This window comes from Fistularia commersonii, chromosome 13 (assembly GCF_037954325.1).
Source record: "Fistularia commersonii isolate RoL2024-O1a breed Wild chromosome 13, RoL_Fcom_v1.0, whole genome shotgun sequence".
In the NCBI taxonomy this organism is placed as follows: Eukaryota; Metazoa; Chordata; class Actinopteri; order Syngnathiformes; family Fistulariidae; genus Fistularia; species Fistularia commersonii.
In genome coordinates this window covers 9,684,580-9,705,671 of record NC_141296.1, presented here as the reverse complement: position 1 = coordinate 9,705,671, position 21,092 = coordinate 9,684,580, and the positions used below count along the sequence as shown (strand labels likewise).

The window sequence follows — 21,092 nt, the reverse complement described above, 5'->3', positions numbered from 1 at the left end:
CACGTTTAAAAATGCGAACAGAAACACCACATGGTGGTGCACTGTAGCCATCGTTAAACAGAGACTACTTTATGTTTGTAACTAATTTCTATGGCAATTAGTCTTTCAATTTATCATTTAACCCCAAAAATCACATTAATCAAATTACTTATTTTACTCTATTGTCACCTAATACCATATCTGAGCATCTTAAATTCACTATTTAATTTCCGTTCTTTTGAAACTTTTGTCAGCTTTTTATTGTGAATCTTACTGTGAATCTTACTTTCGACATTCGTAAGGAGTGTTGCCATTTGGCCGGTGTAACATTCAACTAATAGAAACTCTAATAATCATGACCATCTCTCCTAATTGGCTTGTGAGTGCTGTGCGATGAGAGTTTCAAATGAATTCAATAATGTTGGCTGAAATCCTCATCTGAGGATTTTTCTTCTTCCGTGATCCCATTATCAACAAATAATACATCCAAGCGGCACCACAGGAACACCTAAGCAAAACAAAAACAAAATGAACGCTCATTAGATTCATTCATGACAGCTTTGCTTGTTCTGTTATGCCAAATAATGAGAGAAGACGGTGTGACATAGTCTGCAGTTTTCTCTGCTCTTTCTCTGTTGCTGGCTCTCACCTACCCACTTTCCCTGGGTCCTGTCAAATCTTTGGCACTGCCATAGGCCCATATGAGCCCACAAGAACCACCAAGTTTGCTGAGTAAAACACCCACAGTATTTTGCTAGTGTGCTTGTGTGGGCCAGACTATGCCCACAGTTGAACACACACAGTCACAGTAAGTGGTCCAAAGCCCCTTGAACCTGCACTGTTTTTTCCGACTGATAAACAACAGTGGTTGACGAGAGAATAAGCATGACAAAGTGACTGACACAATACTGGGTTACATTTGTCATTGACAAATTACATGTTAAAGGCCTTGTCTTCTACCGTTGCCACTTTCTGACTTTTTGCTGATTGTTTTTGTCCCATCTTTCTTATATGAATACTTATCGTGGCAACTGGACTTGAATTTCTTCATGTCCAGTTGCCACGACGAGAAGAAATTACCATGACCTGGATGACTGAGAACCTCCACAGATGTCTTTCTTATATGCTCTGATGTAGAACCTGCAGCTTCTGGGGGCCACAGCGATTGAGGATAAACTTCAGGATAAGGTGCCTGAGACCATTGAGACGCTGATGAAGGCTGACATTAAGATTTGGATCCTGACTGGAGACAAACAGGAAACAGCCATCAATATTGGTAAACCGTAATGACACTGTGATGACGTACAGTAACCATGATAATAATGCTGCACTTCACAAGTCTCTCCAGGGAAATCTAATTTTAGTAGACAAGGATGTTACTATGCCCTAGAGTTTGTTTACATGCTACTATAACAAAGTAAACGAAAACCCTATACGCGCATCTAAAAACATGCAGAAAATCACTTGGAATAATTAGTCTTCTTGTGGCGTATTAGCCAAATATTGACTGACTTGTTCTGGGAGGTCTGTTTACACCACCATCTTACAGGTACTCCAGTCAGACCTAAGCTTAGTCTTCATTTAAAACAAGCTACAGACAAGCAGAATATTTCCCTGTAACTTGCATTTTGCTCAGACTAATGTCACTAGACACAAGGTGATGTACAGACAATCGTCACTCACTTGAAATAAGTAACATTGATACATACGGAACTAGAAACTTCTCATTTATCTACCTTCCCCCAGGGGTTTTACCCCTGTGGATTTTTTCACAAGTGTGAATGACTAACTTCAGTGGATCACTTCAGGTCACATTTTGTTTCCTATAAGGCCCTGGAGTTATAGCTTTTCGATAGAGTTTGAATGCAGCCTGATGTTAACAATGAGGTCAGAAAAATTGATATCAAAAAAGCTCCTCCATTTGTGGTTACCTACCACTGTGGACTGACTGAATCAGCTCTTTGTGCCCACTGTGCCCAGATGTGAGTGGGCTCTGCAGAAGCACATGTTCCCTGGAAGTATTTTTACAGGTCTGCCTTTGGACTGAGTTACTCTGTGTAATCTCCTGTATAATCTCCTCTAAATATTGACTTTATTTTTACAATTTTCCTTATTGAAAAATGATCACCATTGCACCTTTTACCACAGCAGACTGGACTTTACACATCACATTCTGTTCTCTTCTTCATTTTTAGGTGGCCCGAGCCACCCAAATGCCGTATTTGGCACAACATAACATGAATCAACAAGAATCCAGCTGGGTTTACTTAATTTTGCAAATTGATGACATTGAACCATGTTTACTTTTTTCAAGCAAAAAAAAACATAGGTCACTCCAAACGTTGTAAATACCAGCATTGTTTCAGTTTGTCCTCAATCCAGAAGTATCATGACATAATGTACAGTGCTTACTCTGACACCAGAGTTTGGCTGGTACAGGGGGGAGCAATGTTTGCTCTGGGACATGCTGCCAGCCAGCACTGTGAGCTGTTGGTCAAGGGGAGCTACATGTAATGCTCTGGACAGGTCAGAGCCAGAACCCAATGAAAGGAAAGTGCCTCCAGCTCAGCTTGTAGGGAAATTTTACGAACTCAGCTGAAAGTATCACTGGAGAAGACACAGAAAAACAGCACTATGTTAATCATGGCCCAAAGGTGCATCTTTCCCCGGAGCAGTGAAAAGCATCCATTATCCGCCTGCACAAGCTTCCCCCCCTCCCTTCATCATGTCCAATAATTCATCCTACATTACCGGTTTCTAATTTCCTAAATCCAGTTTGTTGTGGCCGTTTTAGTGCTGTTTATGGCTAAAATATTTACCCAAATTACTTGGTGTCACTACATCTGTAACTTGTGTGATATGAATGTCAGTGCACATTCCTCAATTCTTTTGGGAGTGATGTTTAGTTGCTTGAAATGGTTAAAGGCAAGGAATGTAACTTTTTTTTCATGAAATATAATGGTTGTTTGGCTGCAGTCAAATGAGCTCAAGGTAAACAAATTAAACGGAAGGGCCGTGACAGGAATTGAAGTGGGAGAAGGGGAGTAAAGACGGCTTTGAAATGGAAAAACATTTTCCACGCATTGGCAAATTTTGGACATTTGCACCTTTATACTCAAGCAAACAATCTGCCAGACCCAGACCCCAACTCTGTTTGGTTTTGACTCTGTTGGGGAAACCTACTAATTTCCTCATCTAGGCTCCCTCTGTGTGTGCTCGGTTGTGTTGTACTGTGACTGTGTGTTTTGTGCATGCCCTTATCTTAGTTTCACTGAAAAAGTACCACCCATGCATTAACAAAACAGAGGCTTTGTGGTAACCCCTGTTACCCTCTGAAATCTCATTTCAGAAAGAAGCAAAGTGTTGAAGCCCACAAACATTCATGTGGTTAGGCCACAGATGGTAGCCTTTTAACCGCTATGATACTAAACTGCATGCTGCAGTCTTGGTTCATGAAAAATTTCTTGTTTTCTCAAAAGAGAGGCTCTTTCTACCACCTTGCTGGCGACCCAGAGCATCTGTCCTAGCCAAGATCTGAGAACGCTCCCCAGAGAGCAGTGTTGAGTAACTCAGAGTTGTAACTGCCTATTTAAACAGGAAACTGACAAGCCTATGTAAACCAATCTTACTAGTCATTGTCCAGGACACTGGCTATGAGGTGTAACATTTTAATTGGTATCCTTAAAAAAATATTATGCTGACCTTTCTAGGATCCCGTGTTTGATTCACATTTCCAGAGATGAGTTTTGTTTTTTTGAAACATTAAATGGATATATCTTTAAACCTCAACAAGTTTAGTGTTAAATGCTAAGTAGACGATGGAGCACAGTCCATTCATCACTGAAGAATGACGATAATAGTTTCTTATAGCTGAAGTTAATGCCCATCATCGTCCGCTGTCCAAGGGGTTACATGATTTGTAATATATATTTATATTACATTTCTGCAACTGGAATTACAGCCTCAACACGCCTCTTATAAATGAATGTTTTCATATAAATCAAAAATTTGCTCTAGCACATGTTAAATGTACATTTAGCTGATCTTGTTTCCTTATATTTTACACCACAGGACATTCATGCAAACTATTGACCAAGAACATGGGCATGCTTGTGATCAATGAAGACACGCTTGATGTAAGTATTGAACATTTTCATCCCTTTTTATGTATTTTCTCCTGGCCAATTTTCTACATGATTCCGTCATATGTGGTGCAGTAACCCATTTAATTTGTATTTGAATTAGTTCAATGCCTTTGATTTGTTCTCTTAATATTTCATAACAAGCTCTTTCATTCAATGTTTTGACTTCCATTTTATATTCTACTGTAGATTAAACCGCTGGTTATATGATTATGATTGTCTGCCACCTTGTTTCCAGCATTCCCCTTATTTTCCACTCACATTCACATTAATTTACAAGCCGTCTATTATTTATGATTTCCTTTTCAGCTGTGTAAGAAAAGTCTGTTACATGATGTCCTCTAGAGACCAGTTAAAATGATAACAATAAAACTTAAACACACACACACATACACACACTGACACAGCTACTCCACATTTCAAATCTGCCTTTAACATCTTAAAGACACCCAACAGAGAAGTCTGTTAACCCCCGGCTGGAAGGCCTTGTCTGTTGTTCCTTAAATTTAAAAGGGCAGGTCGTAGTGCTTCCAAAAGCCGAAAGCTGAGACGACCAGCGACGGTATGAGTAGAAACTTGGCTGAGCTTTGTTTGTTAAAATAGAGGGGCAAAATAGCAAGAAAGAAATTTTTAAAAGGTGGGTGGAAGCAGCAGGAGGGGGCATGTGGGGGATGATGACGGACGGCCTTCATTCTGTCATCCAGTCGTTACAGTGTGATAAATTGAGTAAAAGTAAAAATGTCAGGTCCGTGCGTTCATAAAGCACACGGACTGGCGCTTTGAAATGTCAGCTCCCATTCTCTTGTGGTTGAGCAGATGCTTACATAAGGCAGTTTGTTATAGCGCAAAGGGAGAAACCTCTCCAACAGGACTGAGGAGCCACACTGAGCAGAGGGCCAGGCAGGAGAATGCCTGTAAGCTGCAGATGAGAGTAATTGGACCATGTCTTCTCTCGACTGTGTTTAGACATGGATATCAAAGGAAGGATAAAGTTTTAAATATCCCCTGTACAAAATCTTACTCAACCTGAAATTCCCTCATTGAGTCCAGTCTCCATGGTTGGATTGTGTCATTTTCAAAGGTTTGGTCCTCTAGCGCATTCAGTCATTAATTCTGAGAACAAACAGTAGTTATTGAGCAGTAATGTAATTATATTCATAATTTAATATTTACATTTATAAAAAGTCACAAATGAATGATGCAAACAATTTCAAGCTGTTCCTAGTTTTATAGAACAATGTATGTGTTCATCCGTTATGCATTCCTGGGAAACCCCCACCAATTTTCCTGTCAAGAAAATGAAACAAGAACAAATTAAATTTTTTCTGAAATCTTATATTGTCATGCAAAATGACTGAAATATCCTATCCTGGTAATGAACAAATTTAGCAGTCCAAAAATTATTTTAAGACACTGTTACATTTCAAATAGCAAATATTAGTCTCTAGATGATAATATGAATTTGAAAACAGTTTTTTTTCTGCATATATTCTGCACATTTTCCTTAATGGCATCTGTTAAGTGAGCCATCACAAAAAAACTGAATCTTAAAGAATGACCTTTTTCGACTTCCACAGAAAATAATATCCCTGTCCGTAATGCCACATAAATAAACTGTTTCCTTTTTTTTTCTTTAATGGTTTAGTCAACTATATTTTCAAGCGCTGTAGTTTTCAAACTACCGGCGATTTTTTGTCAGTCACATACCTGTATATAACACCTCATTGCCAAGGTGGAATATCTCCTTATAGGGCACTTCCAAGTCAACAATAGATGATAGCATTACGTCCATACAAATGTCTAGATTCCACATCATGAGTGTCATGTCCTGTTCGCTATATCACTCAAGGGCTATATATACAATGGAGCTCTGTCTTCATTGGATGCTCTCGCTATTGGATTTCTGAATGGATGCCACATACCCATTCCAAAACCAAACACTAGCTATTCACATAGGCTAAACTGCTCATTATAGCCATAACAAAAAGCCTTTAGGAGGAGACATGTAGCATTAGTGCTAAAACTTTTCCGTGGAAATTAAGTAGGGGGTGGGAGTGTAGGGTGGCCACTCTATTTGAGGAAATGGCAAACTTTGCTTATCATAGTCAGTGATGAATGGACTGTGCTCCAAACAAAGTGAATTATTACCAGATAAAGCATGCGCATATCCACTTTGTTGCTTTGTTGATGGAGATGGAGAGGCTCACCATTGCTATATGTAGGTATCTGCAGCCACTCTTTCACAGACATATACATACTTGCAAGTCTCCCTGTTGCACACAATCTGGTCCTATTTTATGGACCCCATCAAAGATGCTTAAGTCCTTACAGCTGCTTTCTGCTTGTGTCCTATAGCTCAGTTTCTCTCCTCTGTTAATCCATCATCTCTTTTCTCGTGTATCTCTTGGTTTTCTTCTCTCACTATGTAAAATGTAAAGCCCCTTCTCCCAAATATTTTCTTTGAGTTGAGGTTTCCGAGTTTTGTTATGCCAAATGAAAGTTGCGCAGTCCTTGTGGTACAACCTGGCTGCTGAGATATATTGGATCTCATCACCAGGCTGGATGTGTCCCTCAGTTCTGTTTATATCTGTCTGCCATGTTTTAATAATCACAGGGTCAGATCATGGCTTAGCAATGTATTGTTGTACATCTGCTGGATAGTTACTTCACCTCAACAGTGTGTAATGTCAACAGCAGCAATATATATGTGTGTGTGTGTGTGTGTTTTTCATTGAATAGGTTCATACTTTAAACATTTACTCGTAACTCAAAATGTTACATATATAAACAAACTTTATGTCCTAATTGTTTTACCGTGTGGTTGATGAAATGATGACCTTACCACTCCATCACTGCGGTCCATATACACCCGCACAGGACAGTTCATTTTATTGGCGGTGACATATCCATGGCTTTTAATACTCACTCATCATCACAGATGTATCAGCAACCATAAAACATTCTCAAATCTCTTATGTGTTACCACTTCAAGCAGAAGTAATATACATGGGAGATATGGCTGTGACCCAAGGAGCAGCAGTTTGAGATGAGAATCGAGGCCTCTCTTCAATTCACCGTAACCTGAACGAAGGGTTTCATTAACATTTAAATCTTCAAATTGAGATTAATAAGCTTTAGTAAGGACATTGTCCAAAAAAATGTATACTGCTCATGAAAATATTTCTAGAAGTCTTGCTTCCAGCAATATAGATTTCATCAACTCCAGCCCTTTTCAAGCATTAATCATCTAACATTAGCATAAGTTTTAAATATCTTTGATCGTAATTTGAAATAAATGTCATGTAGAAAGAAAAAAATCTAGGAAAATGTATTTGTGTCAAGGCACTGGCAGAAAAAAAACTCCTAAGCAGCTTCTTTAATGAGTTGCTGAATTGTTATTGACAAAGCACAAAAAAACAGTTTATAGCGGTCCATTATTGCAAAAGCTCGGTACCTTTGTGTAGTTTTAGTAATAATTAAAAGCTGATATAAATTGTGCATTTATTGTAACTTTTCACTTTTTTAACTTCTGCATCCTTCTTTAATTTCCGGACTATAAGTTGCTCTGGAGTATAAGTCACGCCAGCCAAAAAATGCATAATGAAGAAGACAAACACATACACATAATTCGCACTGGACTATAGGTCGCATTTTTTGGGGGGAAATTTATTTGATAAAATCAGAGACCAAGAACAGACATTGCACCTTGAAAGGCAAGTTAAAGTGTAATATCCGAGCGGACGTGCCCAAGGATGACGATTTGCTGGTTAAACCTGATCCTTATTAGAACAATTCTAGCAGTTAAGCAACTACGGCTCCACTTAAACTTCTCTGTCTCAGCGCTCTCTCTCCTCCCATCCTGCCCCCTTGCTCTTTCTCATCCCAAACACATTCACAGCCAGTGGGAAATCACAGAACTCTGAATATTCCTCTTCAGTACCACAAGGTCATTACAATAGTAATAATAAAATAGAGAACAACAGGTTGAACAGGTGCCTGGTAACATATTAACAGCTATTCAGAGAACTATAGCATAAACAACATAGCATAACAAGTTTACCAAATTCTTGATCTCACTCCAAATCACTAAATCCATTGAATTTTTCATCCTCGGTGTCACTCCTGAGCAACTCTGGAGGTAGACGACGTGCCGCTTCCTCTTCTATGCAGCTGTTTTTGGGACATCGTGTGGTCTGATAGAGGCGGTTGCGTTGCATGAAGCAGTAACACGAAGGAGGTCCTCCAGTAAAGTCATTTATATTCATCGCCTTGGCAACTACCTGGGCGTGGCGACATAACTGCATCATTGACAAGCCTCTCCTGGCAGCATGTTGTTCAAGCACCTATTTGTGAACTTGTTCCTCGAGCTGTGGCCATCTAGCTTTTAACCAGCAATTAGCCTGCAGCTTTTTTTTTTTGTTTTCTTCATTGCAATCAGAGTACCTACCACTTCTTGCCAGTCCTTCACTAGTTTCTCGCTCACTCCAAACTTTCTTTCTGCGGCACAATTACTGTTTTTAGCTGCATATTTCACTACTTGCAGCTTGTAATTTGCAGAATATGATTTTCCTTTTGGGGGCATTTGTGTTCAGTCTGAACACAAAAATAATTTGAAAATAATGAACATGTAAAATGACCTCATATATTTTAATATATGTCACACCTGAGTCACAGTACCAGCCAAACCATGAAAAAACATATAGTCCGAAAAATAAGGTAATATAGTCAAATACCTTGAAAACAAATGACAAACAGCTGAATCACTGTAAACTCACAAGGCAGTCACAGTAATGCATACTTCTCTATTTCATCTTGTTGATATTCTCAAACTGCTCTAAAACAATTGTATTTTTTCCAATTTATCAAATGTATGATACAAATGATCACTCCTAACATCTTTTTCATCATACAGAGAACAAGAGAATCCCTCAGCCACCACTGTGGAATGCTTGGAGATGCCCTCTACAAGGAAAATGACTTTGCTCTCATTATTGATGGAAAGACTCTCAAATACGCCCTCACGTTTGGTGTGCGACAGTATTTCCTGGACCTTGCCCTGTCCTGCAAAGCTGTCATTTGTTGCAGGTATGATTTGATTTATCAGCATTTTTTTCCGTGAATGGTATGTTTGAAAAATATCAATACAAGTGATGATTTGAAAAGAGTTGTGTTGTGGGTTATCCAGTTTTACCAAGCTCATCATTTTCTTCAGGAGTGTTCCCAACTTGTTTTATGATTTAAATCCTTGCCCTCAAAGGATCATGGCATGCTTGCTGACTTGATGACAAACTACATACTTGTCTCAAACTTGCCCTTTTGGCAAACGTTATTATCTATCAACAAATAACCTCTTTAATTCATTTCAGTCAACCTTTAGAGCAAATTACTCTATTGAAACAACAATAACAAAAATGGGTGAATGATTTGTTATTCGTAGTAGGCTTGATGTGATCATCTGTCTTATTATAGTTAAACCTGAATGCTGCTTTTGATACTAGATTAATCAGTATATATAGTTGGATAGACTGCAGAACTGTTTTTGGCATCTCCGGACAGGTCATCCAGTGGTTGAATTCATCCCTGTCTTAGAGCTCTCACAGTGCTCTGCTTACGGGGGTAGCATGGCAGCGGGAGTTAGAGCAGTCTTCCTTGGAACCGAACATTCCTGATTTGATTGCCGCACTCCTGGTCTGTCAAAGTGTTGTTTAGCAAGACACAGAACCCTTAACTGCTCCTTAAGGGTTGCTTAAGGGTGGCTCCCTTATGCTCATGGTTCATCCATGACGGGTTCAATTCAGTGGTCACATTTCACTGATGCTATATGCTATATGTTGTGCTATATGCATGGAAAAGGGATTTCTATTCAACTCCTATTTCTATTCACAGCTCCTCTCTGAGCCGTGCTGTGAGGCATAGAGTTCCTCAGGCTTCTGTTCAAGGTCCACCGCTCTTGTCACTGAATATGGCACCACAGATTCTAAGTTAATTGGAATTTCACTGTGGTGCATGTGATGTGCTGCTGTACATGCCATTTGAACATCAATAAGCTCATGGTCATTTCTCTAGTGTTTGTTTCACATGGCTGTAGAGTCCATTTTCAGAATAGATGGACTTCATACACTTGAACTTGCTACCTCTCTGACTGCTTTTAACATCTGGTTGTCAGCTAGTTATATTTCCCTTATGGGCTCCATGGCGGTGTGGTCGGGACCTTCTTGCTCTGAGGCAGAAGAATTCACCACTGCGCCACCATGCTGGTTTACTCTATGAATATATTTATTATTATTATTATGAGTGCTGCTCAGTTTTGTAAGACTGAGTTCCTCTGGTGCTCTTCAGTTTGAGCTCACACTCATGTTATAACTTTTGAAAAAGGCTGAGGTACTCAAGAGGGTAGGACATTAAAAATCATTTTATAGCTGTTGGCAACTAAAGCTCAATAACAGTAAAAAAATGATCCTACATGTTTCTACTTTTCTGACCTTCAATGTGACAAAAACGTTTGCAGGTTCCTACTGTAGTGGTCCAGTAGCCACAAAGGCTTACTAAACATTACCGTGCTTTGGGTTTCATGAAAGAGCCTCTGTTGGTGTGATATCCTAAAATTGTCAAGGCAATTTTCATTGTTTAGAAGTTGAATGGTTGACCTGACCAGGTGACATAAATCAATCAAACCGCTTAAGTGGCTAAGCAAGCCACTGGCATACCTCTAGATTTTCAGCACAATATCATCTTTACTTTTAACACTGGAGTATAAGTGTCCATTTATACTTCTTCTGGGCTCCAAAAGATACCGGGAGAGGAATGACAGTGATACAACACTTGGAAACTTCAACAAATGCAATTTTAAACAGTAAGACAGACAGACATTTACCACAGTATTTCTATTTCTAACTCTGCACTGAACATTACCAATGGCCAAATAAAAGTTGTTTTGTGGCCTGGCGGTCAAAAAGGGCATGAAGTGAAGTAGAAGGCTTGTTAAAAAAGATTGTAATGAACTGACTGCACTTGATGCACACAATGAAAAAGGGCCAATTGGGTCTTCCAGGATATGAGCTGGGAGACGCATTTGCATTATCTTTCAGAATATGGCAGGTAGTATCGAAACCACACGGCCTGGATCACTCCTTGTTCTATTAAGGATACATCGCACAATTAATATATTGATGTCCCTGTCCTTGCCATTTGTCTTCATTTATAGTGTTCAAACAAGTAAAGCATTTATTGAATTGGATCCCTGTTGTGTTATAGGTTTAGGTTTTTGTTTGCTTCCTTTTATCAGTTTTGGAGTAATTCACAAATCTGTTTATTAATTTTATTTTCTTTAGATTATTTTAATCCACAGTGATTAGCGTTCATATTTTTCGAATCATCAGAATTTCTTGAAATGAAATATTCAATGCTGTTATATCTGTTATCTTTTTTGAAAAACTTAAAAAATTAGCACAATTTTGCTCAAAGACATTAACAAAAAATTTATTCAAGGAAATACATAAATATTACCAAGAATCATCCTCAGAATTAGCAAAAATAAAAAAATAACTCCCTCACAAGATTATGACCAAACAAACTATTGGAGAAGGAACAAAACCTTGTATTTTAAGAATTTGCTCAGTTATGTTGTATTTTATCTCCCCTATTACATTGCTGCTGAAAGGCCTTGCATACAGCAATAATTATCCAAACTCAAGCAGATATACGGATTTTAGCTATAAATCTAAATAACGTTAGCTGTCATGTTTTAGGGAGACTAGTGAGAGGCTTCTGAGACCCCTATTTTAAATGCTTGGCTCATCGGTTGCATCCCATGAGGTTTCTGCTGTTGGCCATTGTAATTTGACCTTGTCATCATGATCAGCGTTGATGAGTATGCATTGACTGATCTTGTGAGAAAGCAAAATAGAGCAAAATAAAAAACCTTTTTATTGGGAATGGATCAATGCTACAGTAACAAACATACATTCTCTAAATGGGCTTGATGCAATCAAGTATATTCAATCATAAGAGGTGAATACGGAGAGAACTTTTGATGGACATTGATAGCAGTTTCTGCAAGGGATCTTACAAAATGCACAGCGGTTTACTTTTTCAAGAAAATGACTCAGTGGTGCACCTGTCGGCAAGCCCATTTGACCTACCTTTCTGAAGCTGATGGAGCGTTTACTTTTTTGCTAAATGCTGATGTCAAGCATGTGAATACGTGCTATTTTTTGCTCCAATGAATCATTAAAAGAAAGAAAGTTTTAAAAAGGTTATCCAAGGCAAACCGTTTGTGATTACATTTTCATTACTGTATGACTCACTGCTGCAGTGACTTTACTATGAATAAAACCTAATTTCTTCACATATATGTACCAAGTTCTGATTCCAAACCTAAGGTGGAACTTGACCTGCAATTGTTGTCTCTCAGAGTTTCTCCTCTCCAGAAGTCCGAGGTGGTGGAAATGGTGAAAAAACAAGTGAAGGTGATCACGCTGGCTATTGGTGATGGTGCAAATGATGTCGGTATGATCCAAACAGCCCATGTTGGTGTGGGAATCTCCGGCAATGAGGGCCTGCAGGCAGCAAACTCTTCAGATTACTCAATTGCCCAGGTGGGTCTGATGACAGGATATAACATCTGAAGGAAATGAATAGCAAAGTGTATTGTCTTTGTAATTTATGCTGATATGCTTATTTATGCAGTTTGAAGTTTAATTTTCAGATACCAAAGATTCTAACTGCATTGCTCTGATCCATGACTCAAAGTTGTGTTAAAATTTTCATGCTATGCAAAATTTAAAGTAATGTACATAGCATATGTGCACTCATTGTGTTCTACATGTCAATTCGGCGCATAAGAAGATTCTACTGTTAAGAAATAAAATTGAAAAAAATTGAAATTGGCCTCATTAAAGCAAAGGTATTTTATAAGTCACATGTTGAAAAAGTTTGTCCTCTTATTTTTTTCAACTGAAATATGTGTCAGTAAAAGCTTGGCACATTGTTGTGAGTTATAATAGATTAAATGTATGCCAGGGCATTAGCTTATAAAATGAATTTATCCTCAACAGATGTACTGTGTTACTCAACTCCCAGCATTATACCGCAGATGCATATTCAAGCTAAATGCCCTTCATACAAACACTCAAAACTAGGTAATGTTTAAAACTCTAGGAGACTATTTGATACTTGAAAGTAACAAAAGCCACCGAGTCCCTATATCATGGATTTTCTACTTTGTACACCACTTAGTAGCATATTTTTCTGTTCCTGCCAAGGGGCTGTGTGGGAAACCAATAGTTGACTAAAACACAGTATGCTCTCTGTCCTCCTATGCAATTACTGTTCAAGAGACCCAGGTTAGTTTTTCGTTCCCACTTCAGTTCAAATTACATGCAGAAGGTATATGTCTTTTAAAGACAGGTGGCCTCTTATAAGCCATGTAGGTTGTGTACCAGCTTCAAATTAAATTACATGTCCCTAGTGCCGCTGGTGTTTTCAGTATATTGGCTTAACGGTATGTTAACTGTAATTTGCTTACTGGAAGCTGAAATCCATCCCTGGAAAGTTACATCAATTTTTTGTAAGAAAAAGTTTTTTTAGGTTTTCTTTTGGTATAATGATTACATAACTTATTGCAATGTTCTTAAGACTCAGTTGGTCTAGCAGTCATACGTCATTGGGCAGCAAGTTTCTCAGATGCTTTTGGATGTATTTTTTGAAGGCAGTGAGGAGTGAAGAGACTTTGGGTTGAGGCACCTCTGCTGTCTGTCTGTCATCAGCTCAGGTTTTTTCAACTGCCATTTGATCTGACCACTCGAAGACTCTGGACAGCCATGCTGTCATTTCACCTAGCACTATTGTAAAATTGTAATGCAGTTGTGTTTGCTTTTCAGTTTGCACTCTCTTTTCAAAAAGACTTAAGTAAAACTTAGTTTGATAGCAGAAATATTTAGTTTGAATAGTGAATAGAAATTACTTTACTTTATGCAAAAAGACCTGCCATTTTTTTTTTCTTTGAATGGTATAGTAAGTAATTTCATTTCAGCGCTCCATTAATCCTTCATCACTCTGCAGGGAAATGCTAAAGTCTACGGACTTCTAAAAATCCAAAATTTTTATGGCCAATTAGGGTGTTCCTGCTTTGCACTTCAAAAACTATCATTGTGAAATTGTTAATTTATCTTGATGTTTCTCACAATTTTCAGTTCAAATACTTGAAGAATCTACTGCTAGTCCATGGAGCTTGGAATTACAACCGCGTGGCCAAATGTATACTCTACTGCTTCTACAAGAATATTGTCCTCTACATCATCGAGGTATGTCACACACAGTAGCTCCAAAGACCAAGATTTAAAAGTTATTTTCCACTTCCACATGATGAGATGAGGTAAAGGCCAACATTCCCTGCTTAATTTTTCCATATTTGTATTTCTGTTTATTGGCTCAGGGCATAGCAAGCCAAACTATGTGAAAGTTTTGACTTCAATGGATAGAAGCAGAGTCACACACGCACTCACAGAACAAGAGAAAAAGATTGATCTACATGTCATCACATGAATAATTGTTACTTAGTGTTGCCTAAAGCGAATTCTTAATAGTACTCACATAGTTTAATAGAGAAATGGTCCTGAATGTTTTACATCTCAACATATATCTTTCTCCATATCATTCTCTCAAGTTTGAAGGATAGGAGCTATCTAATAGAAGTAATTGTTTCTATGTTGAATACATCAACATTATAAAAAAAAATCTTGATTATTATTATTATTTTTTTTTTTAATCATATATGATCTTCTGAATTATCTGAGGTGCTTTTCTCAATTACAAAAATAATTAAATGGAATGTTGCTCTAAACATAAGCCTGACACTTGTGCGGTGGGTTTGATGGCAAATGAAAGATACCAGACCCACCCCTGAGTGTAAGTTCAAAGCTACAACCAAGATTGACCAGACAGTTTAAGTGCTTCCTATCAGCACCAGCGTTATCGATGGTGGTGCTCCAATGTTTTGATCTACAGCCACTTTTCAAGTGTCAACTTTAGGTTCTACTGAAATGAATCCAAAGCAGCATTGTGGGTTTGATTGCACTTTGGCTCGAAACTACATGAAGATACTATGCTGTAATGTACGCGTCCATAATGACCTATCCGAAAAATCATGTCTTTGGGTCAATCTAAGCCCTTATATTCTATTGATTAAAGAATATGCTACATGCAGTATAAATGAAAATCAAAAATATATAAAAGAAAAGAATAGAAAATTGGACTGCAATTAAGAAATGATTACATTTATGTTGTTTTTTATTTTTGTTTTTCTCATTTCTTTATTTTCATTTGTTTATTTTTTAATTTGCTCCACAGACAGGCAAAGGGGTCCAATATTGCACTGAATTATTCTCTTTACCTCTTTTGAGAAATGAACACAACATGGGAAATACACCGTGCAGTGTAGTTGCAGGAAAGGATTAGCTGCTTGTTTTCATAGTATCGCCAGCATATAACTTTTCATGAAAACATGAACACTTGAAATTTCTTTTTTGTTCATCTTCTTTCTGTGGCACTTGACCTATGATCCCATATTTGATCCTCATTCCAGTGTATGTGCCATGGAAAATCAGTAGACTACCTCTTTACATTCCAGCATGTCTGCTTCTGTCTTACTTTTAAACTACAGGCAGGTAGCCAGGTTTTTCCAGACTTTAACTGCATGTGAAGGCCCTGTGACTGTTTGATCATGTTTTTACACCAAGTTAGAAAAATGCCCTGCAATTTCAGATTAAAAAAATATGTTTTCAGATATGTTTCAAACATGTATTGAAGATTATACACTATAGAAACCTTTTCAGTCCTTTGGAGTTTACAGTACTCTGCAGAATGTTCCATCATGGAACGCTACACTGCGAGATCAAAATGGTGAAACTTAGTCAAAAATGTTTTCTACTCTTTTTCAGTGGCTCTACATGGTTGATAGATGACACTTTCCCTGTCTAAGCATTGCATCTTTTCTGCAACAGGAACATTATATTTGTAGTTCTGTTTGCAGGCTGAGTGTCTTTTGAGTACATCTTTTGTTGTTCTTTGAAAACATAAATCCCTTCCACCCCTAGCTAAGTTCCTTCAGGACATTCAAGACGATAATGGGCGCTTTCTTCCGTGTTTGGTTGCATCCTTATTTCAAAATGTCCCAGTTTTGTGAGACTGACATCAAAACCAAATGCAGCCCTTGGGGTATTGGTAATAGCTGTGCTGTAGCACTAATAGGTCTACTCTTGTATTTGTACTGTTTTCCCTGTCACTCTTAGGTTTCCTCACAGTGACTAAAAGATAAGATAAACTTTATTGATCCCATAGGGGTAATTCTTGTGTCACAGCAGCACAACCGTTATAAGTGTCAATAATTATGAATATAAATATAATTTGAGAGACAATTAGGAGACAATTATAAAAACTAAAAGATATCCACAATTAAATAGACAGCAGCGAGAACAGTAAGGGTGAAAATAGACAACCAAAACTAATCAAAAGCAGTTTGAGTGACAATAGCAATGACAAGAATGAAATAAATAAACAAAAATAGGCAGGATGCAAGAGGGCAGAGGCCATAAAAAAAGACAACGGAGTAAGGGCATGACACATGAATGAACGGGTGAGGCAGTGAATGGGGTGAGGTAGTGAGGTTGGTGTAGCGCGGATGCACCTCCGGGCAGTCAGAGTTGTGTGCCGTACAGACTGCTGTTATACATTCTGATGGTTGTGGGCACAAAGGAGCGTCTAAAGCGTTCAGTTCTGCACTGGGGTAGGAAGAACCCGTGGCTGAAAGAGCTGCCCATCGGCCACAGCTTGTCATGCAGGGGGTGGGAAGGATTGTCCAGGATAGCTCTCAGTTTGTCCGTCACCATCCCCACTGCCACCGATCGGAGATGGTCCAGGTTCAGTCCCAGTGAGGGCTTTCCTCACCAGCTTGTTGAGTCTGTTGACCTCACCAGTCCAGTCACGGCCCCACCAGCACACTTTAGCAAAGAAGAGTGCACTGACTACCATCGACTGGTAGAAGGTCTGCCTAAATCCAGGGATGTCTAAATTTTGTATTTGCAGGAACATTGAAACCTTGGATGTTACATTTTGAATATCAGTATACCAGGACCAGTTATGTGTGATTTGTCTGGAGACTGTGGTAGTAGCAGAAGGATGTAATGTGAGGCTCTTAACATAGGTGTGTAATTATTGAGCATATATTAAAAGTCTGAAAGTAAATATGTGATGATCCTGGATAATTACCCGGTTTTTAAGATGTGAAAATTTCGATGATTCAAAAAAAGTTATTTTTGTCAAAACACTTTGAAATAATACAACTCAGCTCAAGCAAAATAACATGTTGAGTAATTTCCTCTTAGAAATTACACCATTTAACAAAAAAGGAGGAATAGCAGGGAACAAATTAAGACACAAAAAATTAGCTGTTTTTTTCTGAAGGAAGTCATAGTAACTTAATTGAAATGGCTAATCCAGATGGCCACTCATGTTTGATTGACAGATGGCCACAGTTCTACCGAGAGGCCTGATGGACAAGTGGCATTTATGAGGCAATTACATGAAAGCTTATTCAGTGAGGCGCAGTGCATTTAGAGAGTTCTCACAGTCACAGAGCAATGCCTGCTGACTAGTAGCACATTGAATGCAAGTAAAACAGCCCTGCCTGGCATTGTGAGACAGCTTGTGTCCGTGTCGCCTCATATTTTCAGCATATTTAGAGTCTTTTTCTATAAGTCCCTCTTTAATCCCCAGTTGCTTCTTTAGATTGTTTTCATTTGCAATTCGGCAATACTAAGCTTAAAAGTAGCAGGACATTGTTGGGCGCTAATGTCATGCTCCTTCTACCCTGTAGTCCCACCTCTTCCAGGCCCCAGGCATTTTCAGACAAGGCCTGCAGCACTGTGGAATCAATGATTTTTGATTTGCTGATGAATATGCAAGGAGACTTCTTATCGTATAGCCCCTGCCAGTCTCCCTTTTCTCCTGTGCTGCCACCCTCTATTACTGTTTTTCACAATGTGCAGTGGGGGAGAGAGGCCAGCCACACCCCTCCGTTGAGTGGCACTCAATGAGGAGAAGAAAAGGGGTAGAAAAATCCTGCCTGGTACTTCCCCTAATGAGCAAATCAATGCATCTGTCCCTCATGAGATGGGAGTGAGAGAAAGAGAGAGACGCTATTGGGATCCCAAGCCCAGGCCAAAACACTCACAGAGAACCAGTTACCACATGCTATGAATAGGAGCCTTTTTTTAACTTAGCACAACAATATATCAGCCCAGAGGCTCTCATTGAGCAGAGCTGTAATTAATTCAGCAGTTTGACCTACCCGCTAGCCTCTCGTTACCATGTCTTGAGCTTGCCATGAAGCAGGTTCATCCCATAACCCATAGCAACAGCATCTGAATGTATTGCACATCAAGCCAAAACTCAGACTTATTCTCACCTTGCCAGTGGACGTACTGTACATCGTGTGATTCTCATGCTCCCAGATGTGATTGAATGACCCATCTGAGTTTGAAAACATGCCCCCCCCCCCCCCCATACATAAAAGAAACTGTCATGGTAGACTGCCCTTGTTGGTGAGAAGGATAGGGTCTTTGATGGGTCAATATGGTGTTGAGGGACAGGGTTTTGGGGGCACAATTACAAGGTCTTCAACTTTTTGTTCTCTTGCTTTACCTCTGGACCAGAACACTTTGCATGTGTTTCATGTACACTCTTTCACAATTAAATGAGAAAAGCAACTGACATTCTCATTTTAGTTGTGTGGCTGTAGCTGGTGAGGTCTTCATATAGGCTTTTCCTAATCAGAGACATTGTAGCAGCTCATGCCTTCATAATGATGTTAAATGAAGTGAAGAAATGCTTAGCTGGCAATGGCTAAAACTGCGCACCTCTAATGTTTCACTCTAAATGTTTCACATGAGGAACGAGGGCCTGTATTGGAATAGGAATTGTCCAACACTTACACAGTTACATTGTGAGGATACATTTTTAATCCATTGCAGAACTCAGTATACTTTTGTCCTTCCACAGAGAAATACTGTACTTTTTAACATGATTAGTTTTATAACAGTTCAGTAACTAGTTACTTATTGCAATTCATGAAGCTCTATTTTTTACATATAGTCAAACTTTGTAACTGTCTGATAAGTATAGTAAATAGCGAAAACCAAGACATCTCTTTATTTGTGCCACAATGGAGAAATGTCATCATCACAGCAGCAAGTTAAATAGCACGTACCAGAGAAATGATAACAAATGGTATTTGTTGTTTTTCTATTTAATCAAGGTAAGTTGAGAAAATAATTGAGAATTATTTCTCATTTTATTTCATGACCTGCCAATACCAAGCATAGTTAACATTTGAACTTGGCACATGTGTTTAAAAAAGAATTTCTATAAAAAAAAAGGGTACTCGGTATCTTGATTAATAGCAACAATATTGTCTTGTATTGTATTATACTAAGGGGAGAATAAAGTGTGTTGGACAGGTGTAATACAACAGTCATAATACCGATTGGATATTGTCCGCTAATATCTGCTGCCCAAATGTTCTGCTGGTCTTTGAAGAATCATATAGTTCAAATAAGTATGAGTAAATAGGAAACTGTGATAAGTCTCATCTCCACCCAGCATATGGTTTACATTATCTCTGTCTACCTCTCCTGACACAATATATCAGAGTTTCCATCATTCACAGGCCCCCAGTCTGTCTCTGGCCTTATAACCACCCTCATGTGTCACCCACATGTCTTCAGCTACATCAAGTAGTTAAATAGTGGGAGTGATGTATGTTGGCATGAAATCCCATGATAAATTCAGGGAACATTTTGCATCATGGAGTCAGCACATGGAAGTCTTGGCTTCTCTGCTGTCACTATTAATTTCTGATTTGACCTCTGCCTTTTTTTAAATTTACAGCATGATTACTGTAGCTTGATTTGATTACAAGTCAGAACAAAGTCAACCAAAAAACAATGGGTACATTGTTTGTATTTTGCTGTTTGTATTTGAATAATGACACAAAAAATTATTTTGCTGTTTGAGATGAGAGATGAGAACGACTTTATTAATCCCGAAGGAAATTGTTGTGCCAGAGTTTCAAGCAAAAAACACAACAGCAACAGATAACAGTAGAAAGGAGGAAGAACAAGAAATACATGAAATTTGTTTTACCCAACAAAATGTAAAAATACGTATCTTTTGAGATGTATTTGCTGGAAACTTCAGTTTGTCATATCATCAGACACCTTAAGTCTGAGTTTTTATTCCATAGAACAATGAAGTGTTAGGTGAAAAACTGTTTTACACTTCTATAAACTGAGTCCTTCTTGATTTAATTATGTAGATGAATTTGTAACATGACAGCATTTTGCTGTTTCACAAGCACATATGTTGCCTGCTTTAGTTATATTTTTTTTCTCTTTTACTCCTTAGATCTGGTTCGCATTTGTGAATGGCTTCTCTGGTCAGATTCTGTTTGAACGCTGGTGCATCGGCCTATATAATGTGGTGAGTGATATGATGATTTACTCCATAAAAATGACCACTACTTTTTTACCCATGCCAATGAAGTAGTTTCTGCAAATCTGCCTACAACAATGTCTCTTAGAATAATGCCTTCTTTTCAAGCCCACATTTTCTCTGTATGAGAAAATATACAGAATGTGAAAGAACAAATATTTTGCTTGCTCTAAAGAGTGTTGTTAGCAAGAGCAGCTTAGGGAACCATGGAACAGAAGTGAGCATCTACCGACACGTTATGAGCCCGCCTGGGCTCTATAATAGGACCACACCTAATGAACTCATATGTTTCCATATGAACTCACTATTTTGCATAACTCTAAAAGGAGTTGATTATACCTTAAAATTGTCCATTAAATAACTTAAATAACTTGTCCATTAAATTGTCATTAAAATGAACAATATAGTGTAAAGAGTTCTTTA

At 38.4% G+C, this 21,092-nt stretch overlaps 1 protein-coding gene across 5 annotated transcripts in view; it reads left to right on the top strand.

The window, feature by feature from the left end:
* Positions 1-21,092, top strand: part of atp8a1 (ATPase phospholipid transporting 8A1) — a 101,485-nt gene that overhangs the window by 56,326 nt on the left and 24,067 nt on the right. For all 5 annotated transcript variants that reach the window (XR_015107005.1, XM_086157933.1, XM_086157932.1 and 2 more), the window contains 6 exons: positions 1,117-1,255; positions 4,051-4,115; positions 9,034-9,206; positions 12,535-12,718; positions 14,315-14,425; positions 20,583-20,657. Coding sequence is in view for 4 of the 5 variants with exons in the window: in XM_086157933.1 (XP_086014059.1) it covers positions 1,117-1,255; positions 4,051-4,115; positions 9,034-9,206; positions 12,535-12,718; positions 14,315-14,425; positions 20,583-20,657 (747 nt within the window). In the remaining variant the exon portion in view is untranslated. The remainder of the gene's footprint in view (positions 1-1,116; positions 1,256-4,050; positions 4,116-9,033; positions 9,207-12,534; positions 12,719-14,314; positions 14,426-20,582; positions 20,658-21,092) is intronic.